At 37.4% G+C, this 25227-nt stretch overlaps 1 protein-coding gene and 1 long non-coding RNA gene across 5 annotated transcripts; both read right to left on the bottom strand.

The window, feature by feature from the left end:
- Positions 1 to 1422: 1422 nt before the first annotated feature.
- On the bottom strand, positions 1423 to 2536 carry LOC125802174 (uncharacterized). The gene is made up of 2 exons (XR_007439146.1): positions 2311 to 2536; positions 1423 to 2252 (listed from the first exon to the last, which is right to left on the bottom strand). It is a non-coding gene; the product is annotated as an uncharacterized LOC125802174 (long non-coding RNA).
- Positions 2537 to 2720: 184 nt separating this feature from the next.
- lrrc8db (leucine rich repeat containing 8 VRAC subunit Db) lies at positions 2721 to 19748 on the bottom strand. Of its 4 annotated transcripts, none has more exons than XM_022675436.2 (3): positions 19473 to 19748; positions 17561 to 17660; positions 2721 to 6534 (listed from the first exon to the last, which is right to left on the bottom strand). In XM_022675436.2, exon 3 carries the CDS (start codon positions 6530 to 6532, stop codon positions 4019 to 4021), a length of 2514 nt encoding a protein of 837 aa, XP_022531157.2. In that variant the 5' UTR covers positions 6533 to 6534; positions 17561 to 17660; positions 19473 to 19748; the 3' UTR covers positions 2721 to 4018. The 4 variants fall into 4 exon arrangements, with proteins under 4 accessions (XP_022531157.2, XP_015458406.3, XP_022531158.2 ...); XM_015602920.3 differs by lacking the exons at positions 17561 to 17660; positions 19473 to 19748 and adding exons at positions 15923 to 16020; positions 16880 to 17500; XM_022675437.2 differs by lacking the exon at positions 19473 to 19748 and having other exon boundaries at positions 17550 to 17749.
- Between the last annotated feature and the right edge of the window lie 5479 nt (positions 19749 to 25227).

Here is a 25227-nt window from a genome sequence, read left to right as displayed (position 1 = left end):
CACTGTGTCTCTGTCCCTTTCACAAGAATGTCTTTCTTTAGTGGATCTGAATGAAATGTTAGGAGCTTTGATTGGGCCTGCATGATTCACTTGCACTGACCGGAGGTTTCATTAACACCACCTTCTTGTTTCTACCCTTAATGTTTTTTTTTTTTTAAATCAACTCCACTGATCATATAGGACACTATGCTTAAGTTCTTCACAGACTTTAGTTCTGTATCTGTTTCTCTGCATACGTTATTATTATCCTCCATTCACCCTGTTTTTAATGGCCAGGACCTCACAGAAGAGAAAACCACCACAGAGTAGCTGCTATTATTTGGGTAGTGGTTTTGTAGGATCCTGAGCATTGAAGAACAGGATGGAAGGAGGATAATAAACAAAAAAGTATGTATTTTGTCTGTATTTGGACCTATTATAGAACTAAAAAGTGCTACAAAGGAGCTAATCCAAGTCCTGCTGGTGCTGTATTCTGAAATTAGCAGTTAAACCTTTCAGCATGTGCACATTTTTACACTCAGAGGAACTTCCGTCTTTTCAGAAGCAGTGCAGGGAACAGGCTCCTGGGAAAGCTGTGGCTCTGTGCCTGCTGTATTGTTTGAACTTAAGAACGTTTCTACCTTAGTTCTTGGATCATGTGATGATTTGGGTTCTGATGGTTTTCTCATATGTGCATTACTGTTCAAAACTTTGGAATAACTGATGTCAATAATATAAAACTATTTAGACAGACAACGCACTAGTGAATGTGTTTTTAAAGGTCACAATAAAGCAGTATTTACACTGACCATCAAGTGTTACCACAGAGAAAGACTTGGGCATGCTGCCCCCATCTCTGCTGTTGCCAGGTGTGTTAGGCTGTTCAATTTATCATCATTTTTCGCTCTCCTACAAACCCGAGTAATATTGAACAAGTTAAACTAGAAATTAATGGCAGTCCTATTGTGAGATTATTATCTACTATGTTCCTGGGGGTCCATATGGATGAGTTCCAAAATTTCAGGAGCCATACTGATAAATTAACAAAGAAATGATCATAATATGTTAGCTTATTTTTCAAATTGAGGCATTTCTTAACCTGTGAAGCACTAATAACACTATACAAGACATTTTTTGAACCTCGCCTGAATTATCGTAATACTATTGATCAAGAGAGTTTCATTTAATTCCATTATTTTTCAGAATATTGTAGATACAAAGACCATATTGTATCTACTTTTTTTAGTTTATGACTTTGTGACAAAGCTAATCTGGCAATTCTGTATTCATGTATTCCTTTCAAAAATACATGATAAAATATAAATGCTCCAAAATGAACTGGAATAAAATCCTTTTATATTGACTTTTAGTTTTTTGTCTAACAGCAGTGATATATATTTTTTTCTATTATCTAAAATCATGTAGAATTCAACATACTTATAATAAAGTATTTATATAGGTTTTTATAGGAATCAGTACAGTGCAGTACAGTGATTATCAGCAAATTTCATACATATCTGTAAAGTTACGGGAGAAAAATAATAAATACAAGGACAACGACATTGGGATTTAAAAGCAGCAGATCTTTAGAACATGGTGTTATACACAAACTGTCAAATCAGGTTAACAACCGTAAGTCGTACATTGGTTTGATTTTCATGAATCATTATAATTGTTAACTGCACCACAATGTGGGTTGTACTGTGCGAACACCTGCTAGCTAAAATACAAAACGTGAAATACAAAATACAAAATGAAAAATACAGAGGGATTAGCAAGTCTGCACAAAAAAAGCTGTTGATAAACAAGAAAAGATGCATTGTTAGTAAATAAGTACCTCTAAACTAAAATATGACTAAAACAGTAACAGTTAAAAACAAAAAAAACTACGGTTACGTTCACACAGCAGGTTAACTGTGGTCCAAATCTGATCATTTTTTTTGGTTTCTGTTTGGCAGTGTGACCAGCAAGTAACACAATAAATCCAACCTGTTCGAATCCGATTTGGGCCACTTAAAGGTTATGTTCACAGTACAAACCTTACTAATCAATTCAGATTTTTTGTTTAGATTGGATTTGTCTATCTTGGCAGTTCACATTCATGAATGTCAAACCCCTTTACACATTTTGTCTTGATCAGATTTTAACCACTTGCTTTCACACTCGATAGCTATGTGTCTTGGGTTAGTCAGACGGAAATCTGATTGCTGCATTGGAAGGAATATGCAAATTAATTAATCTGGATTGGAGTTATTTGGAGTGTCTCAGACCACCTCCTAAAGTGGTTTGAGTGATCGGATTTATAGCTGTTTTAAATGCGTTTCAGACCACCTCCTGAAGTGGTTTAAGTGATCGGATTAATATTTGTTTTGAATGCGTTTCAGACCACCTCCTGAAGTGGTTTGAATGATCGGATTAATATCTGTTTTAAATGCGTTTCAGACCACCTCCTGAAGTGGTTTGAATGATCGGATTAATATCTGTTTTAAATGCGTTTCAGACCACCTTCTGAAGTGGTTTGAGTGATCGGATTAATATCGGTTTTAAATACATTTCAGACCACCTTCTGAAGTGGTTTGAGTGATCAGATTAATATCGGTTTTAAATACGTTTCAGATCACCTCCTGAAGTGGTTTGAGTGATCGGATTTATAGCTGTTTTAAACGTGTCTCAGACCACCTCCTGAAGTAGTTTGACTGGACGGATTTGTATTGGATTTGACAGGCAAAAAAAAACTCTTCTTGTGTAGGTGCATTACTTCAGGAGTGTGGATAATTGTTGGATATATATCACATTGAAAGTGTGATGGTGTGAACAGCCAAAAAAAACGAATTTGGTGAAAAATCTACCTTTTGAGCATGTTGAACTGCTGCGTAAATGTAGCCTATTGCAAACATTGGTCTCTTTTTCACTGCAGGGCCATGCTGTAACATTCTAGGCCGGTGTGGACACTTGGACAGGTTCTGTATATCTTTCTACATTTGCTGTGTAATATGCTAACTTGCAAAACAGAGCCTACTAACTACATGCAAAATGGAGAACTGAGTTTTTATGCGGGTTACTGGCCTCGTTTAACATTCCTGCCATTGCGTTAGCACACCAGCTATAAGCTTTGTCCCAAATTGCTACAGTGGTGTAAGCATGTAAGGGCCTCATCCAACATTGCTACTGTGGTGTTAGCCTGCTGATTATGGGCCTCATCCTACATCGCTACTGTGCCATTGTTACGCCAGCTATAGGCCATGTCCTTCAATCGCTACTGGCCTTCCAATATTGCTACTGTGGTGTAAGCACGCCGGCTATGTGCCTCTTCCCACATCGCTACCGTAGTGTTAACACACCAGCTATGGGCCTCATCCTACATTGTTCATGTGGCATTAGTTAACCGGCTACAGGCCTCTTTCCACATTGCTACTGGTCTCGTAAAACATAAATACTACTGAGTTAGCATGGCCTGGTAATCCAGTTAACAGATCCCAATGTCATAAGGCCCTCCAACTGAACATTTCTGTGGTCCCAAGCATAACTCGCTAATTCTGCTGAGAAAACTGACCATGTGCAAAAGCCACCAGAATGGACTATTCAGCCCTCAGTGGAAAAGAGCCCATTGCTTTTAAACACAAGAATAATTCCCAGGCATTGTACTTTATCTTCTGTAAAGCAGTAGTCCTCAGGGATATTTTGTTCTATCTCTATTGTAGTTGGGTTAAAGGATCTGGACTGTTTTGAGAACAGCTGCTTTAGTGACAATGTTTCATATCAAACTGATAAGCACATCAGATTCATGTCATGTTTAATAACAGCTTTCTTGTTCATTTATTTGAGTTCTGAGTCACCCCTCATGAAATATGTTTGTTAATTCTAAAGGGTTAAAGCATTCCATTCGACTACACGTCCTGAGCCAAATCTCTCACACCAGTTGACAAATGTATTATTTTAAAACATGCCAGCTGTATGGAGAGCACAGTGCCCAATTTGTTTAGTCCCATTCCACATGAATTACAAGACCTTGGGCAAGAAGGCTTTCTCCAGTCCACTCTCATATTCCATTAGCATAGGTAACATTGGTTTCCTGATTTATGCTCTCTTTGACCTCCATTGGCAAGGAGTCAAATAGATGGTCTTCTACAACAAGAAAGTTCCGACGCAGAAGTCGGCACTGGCCAAGTTGGGCTGGAAGGCGGTCCAGACAGTTTCCCTTCAGTTCCAGGTGGGTCAGCTGCATCAGATTGCCAATTTTCTCCGGTATGGTAGAGATACAGTTATGTCCAAGACACAGGTTACGCAGCTTTGTGCATTTGAACAGCTGCTTGGGCACCACCTCCACTTTGTTTCCTGTGATGGCAAAATGCTGGAGATTCTGAAGGAATCCTATCTCTAGTGGAATCACCACAATGGAGTTGTGACTTAAGTCCAAATATCTAAGCTTCAGCAGGTTAAACAAAGGGACGGGCAATGACTCGAGTTTGTTGTGCGAAAGGTAGAGGGACTCAAGGTTTTTGACATGACTAATGGACAGTGGAATGGTGATTATCTTATTGTGCCACAGTTTCAGGCAGGTAAGCCTTTTGAGGTGCTGAAAGCTGATGACCTCCTCAATGGTGCGAATGTTGTTGGATTTCAGGTCCAATTCCTGTAGATTGGTCAGGCTAAAAATGGCATGCGGTATCCTTTCCAGTTCGCAATTGTGCAACTCCAGATCCGAGAGGTTCATCATCTTTTTCAAACTGTTCAAAACCAAGAGTTTAGTGCCATCATTGTGTACCACAAGTTTGATCAGATGAGGAGACAAGTCTGTTATGTTGGTCGGGATCTTCGTGAGGTTGCTCTTGAGATGGAGGACTTTGAGATGCCTCAGGTCTCTGAGCGACTCCAGACCAATCATTTTATTATTTTCTGAGTTCAAGTTTCCAACCAGGTAGAGTTCCCTCAGGTTCTTTAACATGTACACCCAGGTGGGTATCTCTGCAACGTCCGTAAACTTGACATGAAGGCACCGTAGGTGATCTCGAAGGAAACTAAAAGCAGTCTGCTCAACTTTGGCTGGGCAGTGATAAAAATGCAGCTCCTGGAGGTTGATCATCTGGGAAATTTTTGCCGTTATCCTTGCCTCAGGGATCAGCTCCAGTTTCAATATCTCCAGGTCAGTGAGCTCAAACACAGCGTCAGGAACACCTGAGAGCATGAACAGATGGAGCTCTAACTTGTCCTGCGAATTGCGAGTCACATGCTGCCGTAGCTTCTCAAAGGTCCACTCGTGATTCAGGCTAATTTCTCGCAGCTTGTTCTCGCTGACCTCAGAGAGAAAGACGCCAAAGCGTTTAGAGTACAACTGGTCATATTGGTCTACCATGTGCAAGAGGAACGCAAAGTCGTTCTTCACATCTGGAATGTCACTGAAGCTGCTTTCCTCTCGCACTTTCTCGAAGGAGTACTCTTTGAGGGGCCGCCGGAATAGCCAGAAGAGCGTGTGAATGCATACCAAGCCATAAACACAGATGAGAGCAATGTAACTGATGAGCAGCTTTTTCAACATGAACGCCATGTTGTGAGTGCAATTAAAGTTGGTGTAGCCAGTCAAGTGCTTGATATCTGGTTTACAATCGTGGTAAAACTGAATGGATGCAACAAACGTTGAGGTGTAACACAGGATCAGGATGAATTTAAAGGTCTTTATCACGGTTTGTGCAACATAGAGTTTGTAGATCAGGTCACTGTCCTCAACGTGAGCCCGAAACTTTCGCACTTTCTCAAAAAGGGCTTTGGCCTGCTCACCGTCTTTCTTATCAAGTATCGTCATGCTCGGGACTTCGATTACGGGCTTCTCTGTCGAGAACTTAACACTGGATTTTGCAAGCATTGGAGTGGATTGGTTTGGACTTCCCTCTTCACTGCTGGTGGAGAAATGCTTTGGTAACGAAGGAGCACCAGTCAGTCTTTGCTTATTCTCTTCTGAGTCTTCGCAAGCCGTCTCGGACAGTGCTTTAGTGGTCCATGGGGACTCGAAACACTTCCCCAAAATAGAAACAAAATGCTCGATTTTGGAACTCGTCTTTGGATACTTGAACCAAAAGTTGCTGCTGACCATAAGCACGATCGTGTGAATAAGAGCAAGATATGGGAAGTACTTTGAATACCAGGGGAGGGCTTCATGGTAGCACATCTGGTTGACAAAGACATACTGCTGAAAGTCCAGGTTTGTTTTCACACCTGTCGGCTGAGGCTGCCTGGGAGCAGTTGGAGAAGGGAAGGGGATATCTGTCTCAGGTTGGTCTTTGCTCGTAGGTGCAGCTGTTAATGCCACTCTGTTTCCTCCGGTCCCGGTGCCAGAAGCTGTTTCTGGTGGCCTCTCTGTAGTTACAGAGTCCTGCCACGAGTCCAGAACAGGCAAACAGACAACCTGGTCTTTGGTTAACTGCATTGTCCCAGCAAATATTGCTACCATGAGCATCACAATGCCCAGGTAATCCATGAACACGTCCCACCATGGTTTCAGTATTCGATAGGTCGGCTGGATGTCGTTCAGAGAGGCAACTTCTGTGAGGGTGAACATTCCTATGGGAGAGAAGAGGAAGGAAAAACAACAACTCATTATTATGGTCAATTCCAATAATTCCTCATATTGCTCTTTAAAATACATGATATAAATATGTGCAATAAATTGTTTGAGGATTTGTGTAAACAGCAATTGACCAGATTTGTTCACCTTTCATAATTTACTGTTTTTCAGATTATTTTAAGTGCAAAATGTTTGACTATACAATTTTCAATACAGTTGATATACAAGTTTGGGACAAAATACCTGGACTTCATATATATGACCATTTAATTCAATTGTACCCCCAAAGGGCCTTAAATACAATTTCAATTTTGTTTAAACCATAATAAATACAAATGTCCAGCAGTCCTGAGAATGTAATACTTCCATATTAACTGTCTATTATTATATTCTATGCACAACACCCAGCTGTCCATCCCACCAGTGTACTCCACCCATAATGATAACAAATGATCACAATGAAATGGTTATGAAGGAGAAAGCAGGATGTCGGGTCCCTGGCTAGTATCAATTTCCGAGCCAGACTTTTCCATCCTCCAAGTGTCTCACCTTAACCCTGATAGTAAATAAAGTTCATACAGCGTCCTGATTACATTATCAACCTCACACTTAGGGAAAAAAAAAACAACACCAGGGAAGCTGGGTCATAGTGATGGGTCACGGCCAAAAACAATGTTTTTACTAATATTCAATTACAAGAATCACTCTGTATCCTTCCATTCCAGGCCAAGGTGCTTATGAACACAGCAGAGATTTGACCCATCTAGGCTTTATTCCAAAACAATAGAATCACAAGTGTGAAAAACAACTTATACTTTTACTCTTATTGAAAATAATACCAACTAATATATAGGTTAAAATGTTTGTGGACACCCTGCATATTTTATCATCTTCGTTTTACCCTTTTTTTGAATGCTGAGGACCACACAGTGCCACCACAGATCAGGGTGGCATTAGTTCATACTTTTCAGCACTGCAGTGATTAGCACTTAATGGCATCATGAAAGTGTATGAGGTGTTATGTGTATGTGCGTGTTTTGCTGGTGCGAGTGAATCAAACACAGCAGTGCTGCTGTAGTTTTTAAACACTGTGTGTAAACACACACTGTTCTCCACTCTATTAGACACTCCTACCTACAGCTGCTCTACCTTGTAGATAAAGTAAAATCAGAGACATCAGTTCTGAATCTGTTGCTGAATCTGAAGGTCATCCTCTAGTCTTTAATCAGGGGTCATAGGACACTACTCACAGGACGCCACACACAGGACACACAGCAGCGTCACTGAGGCAACATAAGGCACCAGCACAATACACACTAACACATTACAGTGCTGAGAATAATGACTCACCACCCAAATAATAATAATAATAATAGCTGCTCTGTGGTGTTTTTCTCTCCTGTAGGGTCCTGAATATTGAAGAACAGGGTGAAAGAAGGATAATAAAAAAATTATGTAGAGAAACAGATACAGAACTACGGTTAGTTATTATAGAACTACAAAAGTATCCTACAGTATGTGATCAGTGGAGCTGAAAAAAAAGATAATTGCTGCAGAAACAAGGAGGTGGTTATAATGTTATGCTTGATCAGTTCATACTGCAATACTAAAAAAATACCCTTCTTTCCTGGAAAGTAGAGACACTTTTGATTTCAGAAGAAACCATGAGCTAGCAGGTGTACAAACAGCTTTAAATAACTTTTGTGATATAGGTTATAAATTTCACTGTTGCTTTGGTAAAGAAAAGGCAGTGCATGCTGTTCTCAGCAGTGGGGTCCTGCATATTTTTCACTTGCTGACATGTTATGGCCTGCTTTACCTACAGAGACCACATTCCTTCCCTTCACTAAGTGCACTAACGATTCCAGTCATACCTTTTGTTCTCTGCTTTTCCCCTTGTCCTGCAGACTCTAAAGTTTTATCCCTGCCTGAAAAAAAATGCTAAGTCGGCTTTGATGTCAGCATCTCAACTGTAAAGACGGGAAGCAGTGTGTCTAGTATTTCAGAGAGCTAAAGATTTTTTTTCTACTTTAATCACATTAGAATGATATTTCTTAGAGAGAAATGAGCCTGTCTTGTAGTGTAGTACAACATGCATTCTGGAATACACCAGAACATATGAACTTGAGCTTTCACAGAATAGTGTAATCCAGTGTGCGCCATGGGAGAAGTTTAATAAAAGTGGGTTAAGCCAGCACTAATGCTCAAATACAGCATTAACCAAACTGCAATTAAATTATGTTGATTAAAACATAAGATGGAGGGGGCTCCAAGTGGTCCAGCGGGCTAAGCGCTGCCACCATGATGAGGAGATTGCTGGTTCAAATCCCGGTCATGCAGCTTGCCATCAGCTGCCAGAGCCCATGGCCAGAGTACATGGTGCTCTTTTCCCCTTATCATTCCAAAGGGTGATGTCGATCAGCACAAGGCGTCTGTGAGCTGATGTATCGGAACCGAGTCGTTGCGCTTTCCTCTGAGTGCGCTGTGATGCTACTCGTTAATGCTGCATCAGCAGCAGTTCAAAAAGAGGTGATGACTGACTTCAGATGTATCAGTGGAAGCATGCGCTAGTCTTCACTCTCCTGGTGTTGGGGCATCACTAGTATTAGGGGGAGTCCTAATGAGTGGGTTGGGTAGTAGGCCTTGTAAGTTGGGGGAAAAAATGGGATAAATATAAAAAAAGGCACTAATTCCTGGTTTCTTTGAAGACACACACACTCCATGCAGGGTAGAAGAGGTCTTAAATGGACTGGAATTTACTGTCCGGTTACATTTACAGCATTTATCTTGCGCTCTTATTCAGAGTGACTTACAAGGTTATTCCTATCACAATGTAGGTGGGCCAATGTAGTGTTAAGGAATCTTGCCCAAGGACTCTTATTGGTGTAGTGCAGCATTCAGTCATCCAGGTCAGGAATTGAATTGCAGTCTCCACACAATGTGGTGGTTATCTGGCAGGTAGTGGTGTTATCCACTGCACTACACCAACTACACAGTTAGCTAAGGACAAGCACATCAAACTAAAGGCTAAGCAGTTCACTCACCTACCTGCCCAAGAAAACTACAGTTCCCTCTCACACATATTGCAGTACTACAATACATGTAGGCAATTGTTACAACTGACATACCGAATGTCATGGAACAGAATTCAGTACTGGTGCCAATAGGTTCATGTTTATCTACAATTACTCTATTGCCAAAAGAAAAGGAATATATATTTCTACAAAGACTAGGCCCATCAACTTATCATTTAATATAAGGAGATGACTTCCATAATCTCAATAGTGTTTTGCACAATTAATTTACTTAAGGAGAAGAGTGCATTAACATGAGCTGAAAATGTTGACTTTGATTAAAACAGTGGTCGAATTCTATTTATGCTTTATTTATTTGGTGTAAACGTAAGTTATATTCCAAATTGTATTGTTGTGCCATCATATTATCACTATACCATAAATATAATGGCATACAAAATGGTCTGAAAATAACAAAACGGATATTTTGACAGGCCTAACATGGACTAGACCATCTGTGTAACCACTCTTTCACCAATGGGTGCAAACTATTTGAATGCATACAACAAAATAGGGTGTCCCCAAATATTTGGACACATACTGTAGCTGATTGTATTTATTTTATTTATTGTAAATTAATGTTTAATGATTGACACAGAAAAGATTAATATCCTCAAGGACAACCTAAACTACAGCAGAAATCAATTTAAAGGAAAAATCTAAAGTCTACATGGAAATAAACATCAGTCTTTCTCATAAGGTTCTGCAGAATTCATCACCCCTTCCCTTTACTAGACCACTAATAAAACCCATGACCTTCAAAGCACACACAAAACTAATGCTGCCATAAAATCTTGATAACATGCTGAACATTACTGTGACCCAGACTGCACAAAACATTACGTCAGTCGCTTTTACTGGCACTGCTTTTAAACAGGACTTGTTAGAAGCTTGTGAATGTACCGTTTAAAGAACCATCTGACTTTGTAGGTTCTCCCCACTGTTTACACAACACTGCTGGCTCATTATCATTCCCATCGACAGCGAGACAGGTTTAGTGGTCTCTAGATAAACTGACTGAGCAGAAAGGTCAGGAATGCTTGTGAAAATCTGAAAGGGAAATCTTTAAATTGGCGTTAACTGTTGTGAGTGGATACCGCTGTGTTCACTCATATCAGCACCAGTTCTGCAGTTCTGAGAATCACACAATCTAATATATTCTAAATAACAATTTTTGGCCTTCCTAATGTGTTTGAGGGAATCAGTTGTGTTGTGTGTATACAGCGAATAGCCCTATTTTAAATCCATAGTATGGAAAAAAAAAAAAAAACTACTCAACTGAGTAAAAGTTTAAAACTTTCAAGAACTTTAAAAAAGTATCCTTAGGTGCAGTCGCCAAGATCATCAAATGTTATGGTGAAAAAGACACTCGTCAGGACCACCCCAGGAAAGGGAAACCAAGAGTTCCTCTGTTGCACAGGGTAAGTTTAACAGAGTTACCAGTCGCAGAAACTGTAAGTTAACCGCACCCAGATAAAAGCACCTAAATGCTTCACAGAGTATTATGGTCCCTTGTGAAAAAGAAGTATACTTAAATTATGCTGAAATAGGTCTGTACTTAAGTTATGTTATTTTGGGACCCATAATTTGTACTTAATTACTACTTATTTGTAATTAAAATGATATAAATGTGCACTAAATTCATATTGAGTATACCAGTCGTATGTTATTTTCGCCAAATATGGACAAAAAGCACCAAAAAGTATTGTCAGACTCATAGTAGTCTTTCATCTTCCACTTTCTTAATGGGCTCTAATGCTTTCTGTATACAAAATCATTTCTCCTCCAATTTTAAAGTCTTAAAAGAGCTGAGGCCATCTGCACACATTTCCATCTCTCTTCTCAGCACCCAAAACACCACTTACTTTCTTTTCATCACTGTACCGCACTTACTGGACCCGAGATTGTATCTGCTGTGTTAATGCATTCACATGCAAACACACACAGAGAATAATGGGAGTGTGGTTAACGTACCCAGATTAGTCATGTGAGACGTGACGTCACGCTTTTTCCAGTCCTGGCACTGGAAAAAGCAGTAATGGCGGAAAACAAAAGATCTAGACTGCATCTGTTTTCGTTTAGAAAAAGTTTACTTTTAGAACAGTCTCATCTTCCAGAAGAGTCCCAAAATGACCCAAACTGTCCTGGTTAAAAAACAGTTTAGAAATTCCCACTAGGCTTCAGAGATCCAGTCTCAGGGGTTTGTGATTGTGATTCCTGCTTACACATAGAACACGTAAACACTCAGCTTCTCTTTCTAATCATTAGAGACTACAGTGTGCTGCAGGATATCATCCAAGTTCTGATAAATAATGTAAACTTCTTCATTCATTCATTCGCTTGATTCTGCATGGCCGGATCCGCTCTCAGTGTTTATGTTTCTAAACACTCAGAGGAAAACTAGAGACGCTGTGAACACTGCTGTCATAGTTTCTGTTCTCTTGATACATGTTTAGATTACTAGTGCCAATAAAATCAATCGATAAAAAAAAAACAATAATTCAGGTTAATCACAACAATGTTCTGGTGATTCATTGTGATAAATTGCACATGTTCTTAAGATTGCATAAGTGTTTGAGAATGAATGTTTAAATGTTAACAAAAGAATCAATGTAAGATTAGAAAAATGTAATTGTATTTTTATACAATTGTTTATTGTTAAAATTGTATTTAAGTATTAAAAATTGAAAGTATTAAAATATTTTTGCAAACAGACTAGAGCTTTTTATATTATTTTAAAATAAATTCAGGTCGTGTTAATTTGCTTAGTAAAAGTTTAACAAAGAGCTTTAGTAGAGGAAACTTGCCAAAAAGCTGTGTGTGTGTGTTTGAGGGGTATTAGTTTGAGTTAGTTATCAGATTTAATCCAAATTTCAGCATAAATAAAATGTGTATCAGCTCACTTTTTTTTTTTACATGTTTACAACAATGTGTTTACAATAACAGAACCTATTAATGCTGAAGTAACTTGTTTTTAAATTTTTAAAAAAAGCAAGAGGAAAAAATGAAGCAACGACAAACTGCATGGCTGGGTGTGTAATTCAGGCTCTGTTACTTACAGTAAGACAAACCACTCCAGGATAATCTCCCTTATCACTACACATAGGTATCAGTATCAGGTCAATATGGTGAAAAAGGAATATGAATTTGATCAGATCCTGTATCAAGTCCGGCCTAAACAGCACACACACTCAATGTGGGATGTAATGCTGTTGGCTTTGAGTTTGAGAATATTGTTGTATACACTGTTGAATACAATTTTTAACAATGAACAATTGTATATAAATACAATTAAATTTTGCTAATCTTACATTGATTCTTTTGTTCACATCTAAACATTCATTCTCAAGCACTCATGCAATCTTAAGAACATGTGCAATTTATCACAATGAATCACAGAACATTGTTGTGATTAATCTGAATTATTTATTTATTTATTTTTATCGATTGACGGCACTTATAATCTAAACATTTATCAAGAGAACAGAAACTATGACAGCAGTGTTCACAGCGTAACAGAGTGACTGCTACAGTGTGTGTTCATATCAGTGACTTTAAGTTCATAGCAATAATGATACAACGCTGTGATACTGCACACCTCTATTGTCATTTATTGTTTCCTGAATTCTTATCAACAAATAGTATCAGTAAAAAGTTTGGACACACCTTAAATGTTTTTCTTTTCATTATTTTAACATCTTCTGCATTGTAGATTAATACTAACATGAAGATTCTTTAAAGTAGCACCTCTTGCTTAGATGACATTTTTGCACATCTTGGCTGGATTTTCTCAGTCAGCTTTATGAGATGGCTTTCAGCCTTGCCTTGCCGAGAGTTACTTAAATTTCTTGCCTCTTAATGTGTTTGAGAGCATTAGATGTGTTGTGAATACTGTTTTAATCTATTTTATGGCAAGAACTTCTCAAATAAGTAAAGAAAAAAATAATTTAAGGAATTTCAAGAATTGTGAAAGTATCCTTAAGTGCAGTCGCAAAGACCATCAATTGTTTTGATGAAACTGGCTCTCATCTGGACCGCCTCAGGAAAGGGAAACCAAGAGTTACATCTGTTCCACAGGATAAGTTCATCACAGTTACCAAACTCAGAAACCACAAGTCAACAGCTCCTCAGATAAGAGCACCTAAATGCTTCACAGAGTATGGTTTGATTTGTTTAACACTTTTAAGTTACTTCATGATTCCTTATGTGTTCTTTTATAGTCTGGGTGACTTCAGTATTCAGTTACAATGTAGAGAAAAACATTGAATAAGAAGGTGTGTCCAAACATTTGACTGGTACTATATACTCTTAATACCGTATCATATGTTGTGTGCTAATCATTGTTTCTTCCTAAATCAAATGTATTAAAACAAATTGATTCTGTTTTATTAACTCCCTCTACTGTTCGGTTTATAATGTTAAATGCAATGTTCAGCAAAGGCATTCCACTAGATTCTGGATTGATAACATTATAAATATGATGGTATGTTTTTTTAATACCAAAATGTGAGATTTTTCCATAAACTTCATTTAAACAAATATAATATTTTGCTATGCTTAAAGTATCACAATATACTGCAATATATTGAATCGTGAGCCATGTATCACGACATCGCTCTGCCAACTGCCTGAATGGCAAGTGTGTAACCTTACTCACAAAATAATAACACCTCACAACTTACACAGGTGTGGACATTCCCAAGAAATAAGCTCCTGATCTCCTGAGGCAGTTTTAAAATCGATTGACATACTGTTGTCCCATGATTTTTGGCATGTCAGTGTATAATCCTTTGTAATCATTAATGTACCCAATTTTGGTGAACTCTGCTTTTTCTCAGGTATGGAATTGAGCACAAAAACAAGACAAACCAAGCTCATCATCCAATTAAAGAGGGAGGGGTGGTGTTAATCACTGTGAAGCTGCAGATCCATACATTATGGTCTTATGTCTGTATCCTTTAAAACGAGAACAAAGGAGCGTTAAGTACTGGTACATACAATAGCGATCATCAGTGCTGCACTCTGTAATCAGTAACCTCTCCTAACTCACCAGTTCAGACACGCAGGGTCGGCTGAGAGGACTGGAGAACTGCGAGAGAAATGCCATTACCTCCAGCAGGCGTGTGTAAGGCCTTTACCCTGATATGATGGCTGATAGTGTCGGGTGCTGTGGTGTTGTAATCATGCTTGAATAATGCAACACCCACGCACGAATAGTTACCTCCCATGGTCAGCCTTGCTTAACCTCAGTCTGCTTCTGTTTTTTCCCCCTCACTCACTCTCTCACTCTTATCTAGGTCACAGGCGGCAGTGGGCTTTCTGATTGGCTGGGACTTGAGCAGCAATTGAAAGTGGCAGGCACGGAAGCCAATCATAGATCTTCAGGCACACACAAGCCGATTAAATCAGCCTTGGGCCCACCATAAGTGTCCCAATGGAGAACGCAGGTATCCAGAAGTGGAAGCTGATTTGTCGGGACAGCACTATGTGCGAGTCTCCTGGCACAGCTCAGATGAATATGGCGTGTCTGTTAACCGACAGCCTTTTAATGTGATGGGTCCCACTTTGCTCCAAAATATTTACCCATTATTTCATAATTGGTTCCAGCAATAGTTAGGAAATTATTAAAGCAATGCCCCGGGTTCTGCATTAAAATCTGAATATGTGTATTTCTGTAAAACAAACCAATTCAAATGCACTATTTAGAAACACTATTTGTCTAGACCATCCTAGCAAAACAGAATATTCATGTTTTTCAAAGTTTCAACATAAATCAAGCACAAAATTTAATTGTACATACTCACAATATGTACATTTATGTACATACCCTTCTTAGCCTTCTAATGAATGTGTGCAGTTACTTTTAAGTTGCACCCATTGCTTGCCAATAAAATAGAACTATCCAGAGCAAATATACACAAACCTACTGGTTCCTTTCCTGTATGATGGTGATCATCCAACGTTCTGCCCCCACTTACATGTTTATTATTAAATTTAATTCAAAGCTCATAAATCAAGAAGAAACAATAGATTAAAAAAATGTCCCAATACTTTTGTCCATATAGTGTATGTTGATACTAGTAAATATTGAGGACCACACTACAAAAAAGTGGGTGGGTGTTCAACTATGACAAATTAAAAAGCCTCAAAACTGTATCTAGCTAAAAGGTTAAAATAAAACCAAACAAGTATGGGTAAGTCCATTCAAAATTCCCAATGTCCTGCATTTACTCCTTCTCCAAATACACTATATGGATAAATAATTAAAAGTAGTTTGGAAAACACAGCAGAATAAATAAAGAAACCTTACTGTGGTCAGGATGTTGGATGATTATTACTCTTCATCCCCTACTCCATCATTCCAGAGAACACAGTTGACAAAGTGTTCACAGCTCTCCTCCAATTGTACTTAAAGTAGATAAAAGATGCTTCATGTGTAGTCATTTTCAACACAATAAAACATTCTTGTGTTAAACCATTCTTTGTGACTATCCATGTTCAGAAGGGTTTTTCAAAATTTTGGAATTCCTTTTCAATGGGAATCACATTTATCCCTGCTATATATATGAACACTCCTTAATACAGTTACTGCAGTGCTCCAATCACATACCATACTCCACTCAAGCAGGGCAAACTCAAACGAGTTGGAACTGGAAACTTTTAGGCGGTGCCACATGCCCCTGGGAGAACAAAGGGATTTTTTTCTGGAATAATGTCTGGAAATCAGGATTTGGGATTAGGGAATCACATTAGACATTTGAATTTATCCATTTATGTCGGGCCACCTTGGATTCTGCTAAAATGATGTATACGCCATAATGAGAGACAAGTTCCAGGTGCTTTTGCTGCTTTAACACAATCACTTTCACCCACCATAAGGATCTATTAATGAGCTGAATAATTGAATTCTGAGCTGGGAGCATTGACAATATTTAAATGTGTAGGGCAGTGGAGTTGATCAATTTTCTGAGCGTGTTACACAAACAAACAAATCTTTGTTTTATCCTTTACTACACAACATGAACTACAGGAAATAAACACCTACTTCACTATTTTTTTTTGCCTAAAATAGTCAAAATGTTACACTGATCCAGGGGGACCAACAGTGCTCTGTGGTACCAGAGTCCATCCAGCCCTAACATGCACACATGCCATGTAAAGGTAAAGGTGCATATGATGATGTAATGTATGAGAAAACATGGCAAGGGTATCATATAACAGGTATGCTGCTATACTTAGTACTGTAAAAATGACATAGCATACTTACTGCTGCATCACATGACACACATCACCATCCACTATCTCCACTGTGTCCTAAGATGAGCTTAAGGTTCTCCTACAGAGATGAGGATGTCCCAGACATGCATGCATCTTCTCTGGGCAGCTATCTGTCTGTATGTGAGCAACCTGCTGCTGCTGCTGCTGCTATTCAACCCCAGAGCCTCAGCAACTCAGTTGCGTGACCACGAGACACGCCATGTCTTCCTCCTCTACAGCAGACAGAACAAACCCAGCAGCCGAGCGCTATGACAGATCCAAGACAGATAAATAGAGTGACAGCAAATAGAGCGTCATCACGCGCGAGGGACGCCTTTTGAGTGAGCCTTCCTCTGGTTTAGGTGATGAGTATAAACACGCAGTTCTTCCATGATGTCCTCCACATTAAGGCTCAGTAATAAACGACAGGAAAACGACAGATCCTTGTCTGAATGTTGTGATTAAACGACATCGGTCCCCGGTTCGGTTCGGCTGCTGCTGCAGTGTAAAGCCGGTCTCACCCTGTCCCCCCTGTATAATATCAGCAGCAGCAGCAGCAGCAGCACCGCGCGCGCGGCAGCACCAACCAGTCTGCACCAGTTCTCCCCAGCACTTCATCCTCCAGCCCCCCCAGCGCTCACCGCGCTCCCCGCCGCACACTCACAGCGCAGCGTCCGCACCTCAGCCTCACCTCAGCCCAGCGCTCCTCCTCAGTCCATGTCAGAAGCCCGGTCCTCCCCTCAGCTCCATCAGCTCCAGACCGCGGCGGTGGAGGAGAAGCAGAGTTCAGCCTGGGAGAAATACAGATTTTATTACTGTCAGAAGCAGGAAGTGCGTAAGGGGCGGTTCTTAAGTTTCTGAGAGCCGGTGCTGCGCTGCCACCTAACTCACGGGGTCCTAGCAGGCACAGTTCACTTACACAATACAACACAATACAACACAATACAATACAATACAACACAATACAATACAATACAAAACAATACAACACAAAACAAAACAATACAATACAAAACAATACAACACAGTACAAAACAATACAGCACAGTTCACTTACACAATACAACACAACAGAAAAAAATACAACACAGTACAAAACAATACAGCACAGTTCACTTACACAATACAACACAACAGAAAAAAAATACAACACAGTACAATGCAATACAACACAATACAGTAAAATACAATACAATAGAATACAATATAGTACAATAAAACACTATACATCAGTGTGTTAAAAATTACTCAAAGGTTAATTGCTTCATATTTTAAAATACTAAGTCATTATTCTAAGATACTAAGTTATTGTTTTGAGATACTAAGTCATTATTCTAATACACTAAGTGCTTATTCTTTTATTCTTCATTTTTTTGAGATAAGGTCATTCTTTTAAGATACTAAGTCATAATATTGAGATTCTTAGTTGTTATTTGACGATGCTTTTTGGTGAAGAATTCATCATAGCATATCAATAAAATGACTTGCTCAAACTCAAAAAACTTAAAAGTTGTTTGACAACTCAAAGTAATGACTAAGCATCTCAAATAATGACTTAGTATCTCAAAATAACGACTTAGTATCTCAAAACAATAACTTAGTATTTAAAATTATGACTTAGTATCTCAAAATAACAAATTAGTATCAAAAAACTATGAAATTACTTTTAAAAATAACAATTTAGCATCTCAAAATAAATTTTGCTCCCCAGGCCCCACTAAACCTGGAGTGGACGTCCACTTTGAAGTCAAAGAGTCAAAGAGTATCATATCTGGGAATACCCAACTATATGTACTGATGCTCTGTTGAAAAAAATTGGTATAGATGCATCCTTCTCCACTATACCAACTTGGTATCTCAAAATAATGACTTAGTATCTCAACATAATGACTAAATTTATAAAAAATAATGACTTAGTATCTCTACATAATGACAATTGATCAAAATAATATCTTAGTATCTCAACATGATGAAATAGTAATTTACTTATTAATAATATATATATATATATATATATATATATATATATATATATATATATATATATATATATATATATATATATATATATATATTATTTTAGGTGGTGGGAATAGGATTCCATACAGCAACAACAAATGCATACAAAATGACAATTTGTGGTGTCAGTTGATTAAAAAAACCAAAAGGCTTGATAAGTCTGTTTAAAATTATAGACTGACTAAATATATATTACTCTAAACAGCCAAAGATTAAAATCATCTGCCTAATATTATTCCAGTGTGCACAGGTCAGCTGAGAAGACCTCTTTCTTTACACAATTCGAGACTAGAGTAGAACAGAATTCATTTAATACTTATAAAAAACATTAAATAATATTTCTAGCACCTGCATGTTTTACTTTTGCTGTAAAATTAAGTCAAACTATTTTTAATTAGAATCAAATAAATTAAATTTAAATGTCATTCAGTATCAGGAATCATCTAGTGTAGTTGCTACTGACAACTGTTTACAGTTTGATTAACATTAGCTAGCTAGCTAAAAAAAAAAAATAGGTATACTCACCTACTAGAAATGATAGAATGAGTTTTTATGTTATGTTTCATTTTACACAATGTTCTTACCTGAAAAACACAATGCGAAGCCCCTCAGGTCAGAAACGGGTCTGAGGTAAAAGTAAGCTAACCTAGCTATGCTAAGCTAACGATTTTACCTCAGAACTGAACTCCTGCTGTTTATTAGAAAAGCTGTGCTCCTACAGATTCTATGATCTCCAGCTCACTTTAGCCTTTATTTTTGGGCAAGTGTGTTATATAGCTTTTGTTTTACAGATTTGAGACCCTACTTACTTTCATATCTCTTTCCTCTTATATCAGCACTGAGCACTCAGTGACTGGGGTGAACGGAGCTAAACGGCTATTTTTTTTTTTAAAGTATACTTAACATGGAAAAGTACATACTTTCAACATTAAAATTAATACATACTTAAATACATACTAAATGTACTATTTTGGAACCACTCATGGCAACTTTAATACATTTAAATTGTAATTAAGCTATAATTAAGCATAATTAAAGCAAGTTCTTTTTTATATAACTTCTGCAATGTTATGTAGATTTAAGTATGTGTTTTTCTAAACATCAGTTTTAATACACTGGATGTACATTGTTAATATACTACTTTGCATATTGATACAAATATTGTGTACAAGTTAATATTTGTACACCTACACTAAAGTGCACTTTAAGCCAATTTTAATTTTAATTTTAATTTAATGCCAAGACAGGAGTTTAACATAGAAATACCACAATGTGTGACTGAGTGGGGAAGCTGAAACCCTTTTCTTCCCAGAATGAAGCACAGTTAGTGTTATTTTTTCAGAGATGTGGATTTTCTTACTTTTTTGTAGAAGGCTCATACATGGAGCTACAAAAATTGAGGATAACGATGCAGATATAGCTGCAATAACAACTAGTACAAAATGGGTTAGTATGTATTTTGAATATTTTGTTAAGATTAGTATATAGTAGTCTTAGTCTTAATAGTATTAGTGTGCAGGACTTAACTAGGACGCAACCCAAATAAACTTTTACAAACTTTTTTTCTTCTTCTAATATTACGGTATGGACACCACCAGAGTAACAGCTTACCTTTCAGAATTAGCTTGGCTTCTCTCTTCAGCAAGTTCTCTTCAGCCTTGAGTCCTGCTTGTATAAAATATATCCCTGCTTTGGGCTGGTAAGCCATATGGCCTTGAGAATATTAAGTGCACCTTTATGAATCCTTGCCCTATTGGTCAAGCAGGACAAGGCTAAAACCACTGCATGTACTATAAGAGTGGACATTCAACTGAAGTATTCAGTTTTGGAAACCACCTGTATGTTATCATATATTAAAGAAAAATCTGAAAAAAGTCTGAAAAAAGGTAAATATTAAAAAATTCCCCAGAAATAACGCTGGGCAAGCATTCTGTATCGCCTGCACCGCAATGTGTGAAACACGGCATCGATCTATTAGATCTAATAGAAAACAGGGCAGGTGTACTTTTTTATACAATTACCTGTTATTTTGACTATTTGTGTATTAATTATTTGTTTAAAAGCAAGACAATAACCAACATGATGTTTATTATTTGATTTATTCTTAAAAGCATCTCTTTTACCATTATATTTAATTAGGATTCTGTTATTCTTTTATTTATTCAATTTCCCTCTTCTTATTTCTCTTGGTTTGAGTAGTCAGTTTTTTTTCTATAATTGTTTATTTGATCTTGCACTTTTTAAATGTTACTTGTTTAACAGTGGACATCGCGGTGAGGTGTAATGATTGTGAGCAGCAGCTTCTAGCTAGAAATGTCAAAGGAGACCCCATTCACATACCCCCAGGTCAGTGCAGCATTCAACTTCTTTGGGACATGACAAAATACATGGGATATGATGCTAGTTTTTGTCTTATGGTTTTTGGCATATCAGTGTATATAAGCAAGAACAGTAGGGGTGTTCACATTATGATATCACGATACATTGCCTACGATAATGATGATATCATGATACTGTGATTCTGCGATACTTGATATATCACAAGTCAATTCTCTATTATACTTCACTGCATCTGTGTTACTAAAGAGGATAAAATACTCCTAAAAAAGCAGTTATCAGTAATTTTGGATTTATTGGTGTCTGTTTCACAGAATTTGACAACTAATATACTTCACCATAGGTTAACCCTATTCATTTAATTAGTGCCACCATGTGGAGTAATGAAGCATCAACTTTAGGTCAAATTGGGAGTTTAGAGCGCCTGTTTTAATAAAAATATACATATTTAATGTCATATAGCAACAATGTATCAAAAACAATAGGATATATCACAATATCAACATTTTGTCCCACTACTAGTGTATATATACACTGTATGAATTTCTATATATATATATTCACTGTATGGACATAGGAGAAACTGGTATAATAAACGTCTGGTAAGAACAGGTTTTAAGCTTTTATCAGCTTTATCACTCTTTAGATGAGTCCAGTTTGTAAGCCAAAGGTTTTGTGTGACTGTAAAACTGAGAAATATGAAAGACAGACCCAAACTAAGTCCTGAGGCTTATAGTCTTTGGGGTTTGATCAGAACAGGGTCTGACAAGGTGAATCACATTCCAGCTGCAGATCTGCACTGCAGGCAGAGCTCCGGCACACGGGGAGACTCCCTGGCATTCAGGTCCTCGGCTCTTCAGTAAGAATGGGCAGGCTTTAGCCAGTTCTAACTAGATGAAATAAAAGTGGTCTAGCTGTAGTGTCAGGGCCTGGGGAAATGAGATGCGTGTGTGTGCGAGTGTGTGTGTTTTCAGAGGCAACACAAAGGAGATTTGGCAGGAGTGCAGGGAACATATTTCAGGTACACTACGTGCAGTCAGTGTTTAACTATGAGAACTCACAATGCTGTGCTGTGTCTGCTATCTTCATTGACTGAAGCTCAGATGGGTGCATTGTAGTTTTTTGAGCACTAAACTACATAATTAACAATTCTAAGACAATTCTTCTTTCTTACAAAACAATTACAGTGTTCACAGAAAGTAAGTGAACCCTTTAGAACTTTCTAAAAACAGATGAAGACAAATTTGTATAACCTTTTTATTTATTTAGTTGTTTGTTTGTTTAAATGGTTTCTCTGGTTCTACCTTCCTTATTAATTCGATTTTATATATGCTACCTTTGTTTAAATCAATTTATTTTAATACTTTACAGAAACCACCTTTTGTAATTTTACCATATCAGTTTTATTTTTTTATATTTAAAATTACATTACAGTTCTTTATTACTATATTGTTTTCAAGATTTATATGCATAATTTAATTTGTGGAAACCCCTCTTTTTAGAGCACTCTGAGATACATGTATGTATAAAAGGTACTATACAAAAAATATTATTATTAGTAGTAGTAGTATTTTAAAATTACATACTAGACAATCTTGTTTATTTTTTTGGGGGAAATTATCGAATATTGCTTATCTCTGAGGTGCAAAAGTATGTGGACCTTTAGGATTAGCAGATAATTTTAGAAAAAAGAACACTGTTATCTGTCTGCAGTTTGCTAAGAGTCAGACAGACAAGCTAGAATTTGTTTGTGACTGTTTAAAGTCATTTTACTAACAATGTGTAAGTCCATATTATGAATGCTCAAATCTCTTGAGGGTCACTTTAAATTTGTAAAAATAAAATAAATAATAAAAATAATCATAATAATAAATAATAAAATGCTGAGAAGAATGTTACATTTCTTCTTTTTGCCATCATTTACTAATTTAAACTGTTCCTGCACAAATTTTACAGTGTATTTAAACTTCAGCATGATGCTCATTTTTTTGTTTCACTTTAAAATTCCTAAAATTATGGAAAATATGTTTTATATTTAAATATTCACTTAATTGTGTACTCACTTAAATAACAAAAGTTTGACAGGGTACCCAAGCATGTCGCTGTATATTGTAAATGTCCTTTTCCTTTGGCTTGTAGCTTTTAGTTATCTGTGTTTATCATTTGTTAAACACTCCAGTCAAACACACTTTATCAGCACTTATCATAAGTAAATAAACCATTATTAAGAGGACAATAAAGGTAACAGCGGTCCTGATTTACGGCTGTAGATATGTAGAACAGTAGCACTGGTAGAAGGGATTTATATGCTAAAAGTATTGGGACAGCTGCTCATTCACTGTTTTTATCTGAAATCAAGGGTATTAAAAGAGGTTATCCTGCTGTTGTTGGAGTAACTGCACCTCTCTACAGCTTAAGTCAGGATGTGTGATGTTCACCACCTCAACTCATCTCACTATAAAGTATTGGATGGAGCTCCATCAATCCAGAGAATGCAGTTCCACTGCTCCATAGCTCAGGGTTTTATACCCCTTTATAGCCCACGCCTGGCATTAAGCATGGGGACAGCAGCAACTGACCTACCCCATCCTTGCTCATCCTTTTTTTTCTGTTCTATTGGCAGTACTTCTCCACATAGACTATGCAAGCTGTGTGTGTGCATTTGCACAGCAATGGGTGAAACTTAAAGCAGCTGAAAGCACTCAATAGCTTGGGTATCCACAAACATTTGGGCATACTGTATAACACCTCATATATGCACCATATACAGTGGAGCCTGTGCTTTTCCTGCAGATGTTTAACTAAGTATGACTAACAGCAGCAGGCCGTATGTTGTGCAGACCCGCAGGCCCACAGCTAAAGCACTTCTGTCTAAAGGTTAACGAAGGTTAAACTCTCGCACTTCGGCACAAGCCACAACCTCAAGTTCAACGGCATCGCCTTCAACCGCCATCTGTCTGAGTCTGAGATCTGTAGTGTAAGTGCTGAACAGTATTGATTCAACTCACTCACTCACAAAGTAAATGTACATAAGCAATTACTTTATATAAGAAGTATTTTACTGAAGCATTTCCCTTTTCAGATACTTTACCTTACTTCCTTTTATTTCTTACTCCATTACATTCTGGGAAAAAAATAAAAGGCAAGTTTTAGTTTTTTGATTCATTTTTGCGTAAAAATGTAACATATCAAATCAAAAGAATCAGAAAGCACCTCACCAATCAGAGAACAGGATCTGTCCACTTTTTAAATTTTAGACTGGCTTTGACCTGTTGGACAAAGCTACCCAGTGCAGCAAAAAGGTCAGTGTAAGTGCAGTAGGGTTCCATAGACTAGTCAACTACTTTTTGGAAAAGTACACTAGTTAGAAATACACTAGTAAAAAATACTAGTCGTGCAACCCCTACAGTGCAGCAGTGTAAAATTTTGGCAGCATGTCCATACCGCCATAAATTATGTATATATAAGCTTGCAGCTAATATTATTAATAATAATGAAATACTGAAATCTTACTTGTTTACAAAAAAAAACGTTTTTCAGCAACTTGCTTCGGACAACAATTAATTATTGACATCCTATTAAATCATTCGTAAAGGAAGAAAGACTAAAATGGGCTAATTATTCAGAATTCTGCAGAATAAATAATAATTAAACATTATTAACAATTCATTATGACATTATAGTGATATAATAGTCACTTAATTATTTTTTGTACTTAAGTACATTTAAAGGTAAATACTTTTGTACTTTTACTCAAGTAAAGGTCTAAATTGAGTACTTCACCCAACACTGGTTTTAAAACATTTACCAAACATATTGTGGAATCACGGAATTTTAGGATCCTCTATTAAAGATTAATCATTAATGATTCTCATGAACTCTCATGAAGGTGTTTGTCTACACCTCTTCAACCCAAGAAGCATGAAAATTCATGCTTCATGAGAGTTCGTGAAAATCATCAATGATTAATCATAAGTAGAAGATCTTAAATTTCCATGTCAT

The sequence above is a fragment of the Astyanax mexicanus genome, chromosome 5, assembly GCF_023375975.1.
Source record: "Astyanax mexicanus isolate ESR-SI-001 chromosome 5, AstMex3_surface, whole genome shotgun sequence".
Classification (NCBI taxonomy): Eukaryota; Metazoa; Chordata; class Actinopteri; order Characiformes; family Acestrorhamphidae; genus Astyanax; species Astyanax mexicanus.
The sequence above is the reverse complement of the archived record's forward strand: the minus strand, read 5'-3'. Positions and strand labels throughout refer to the sequence as shown.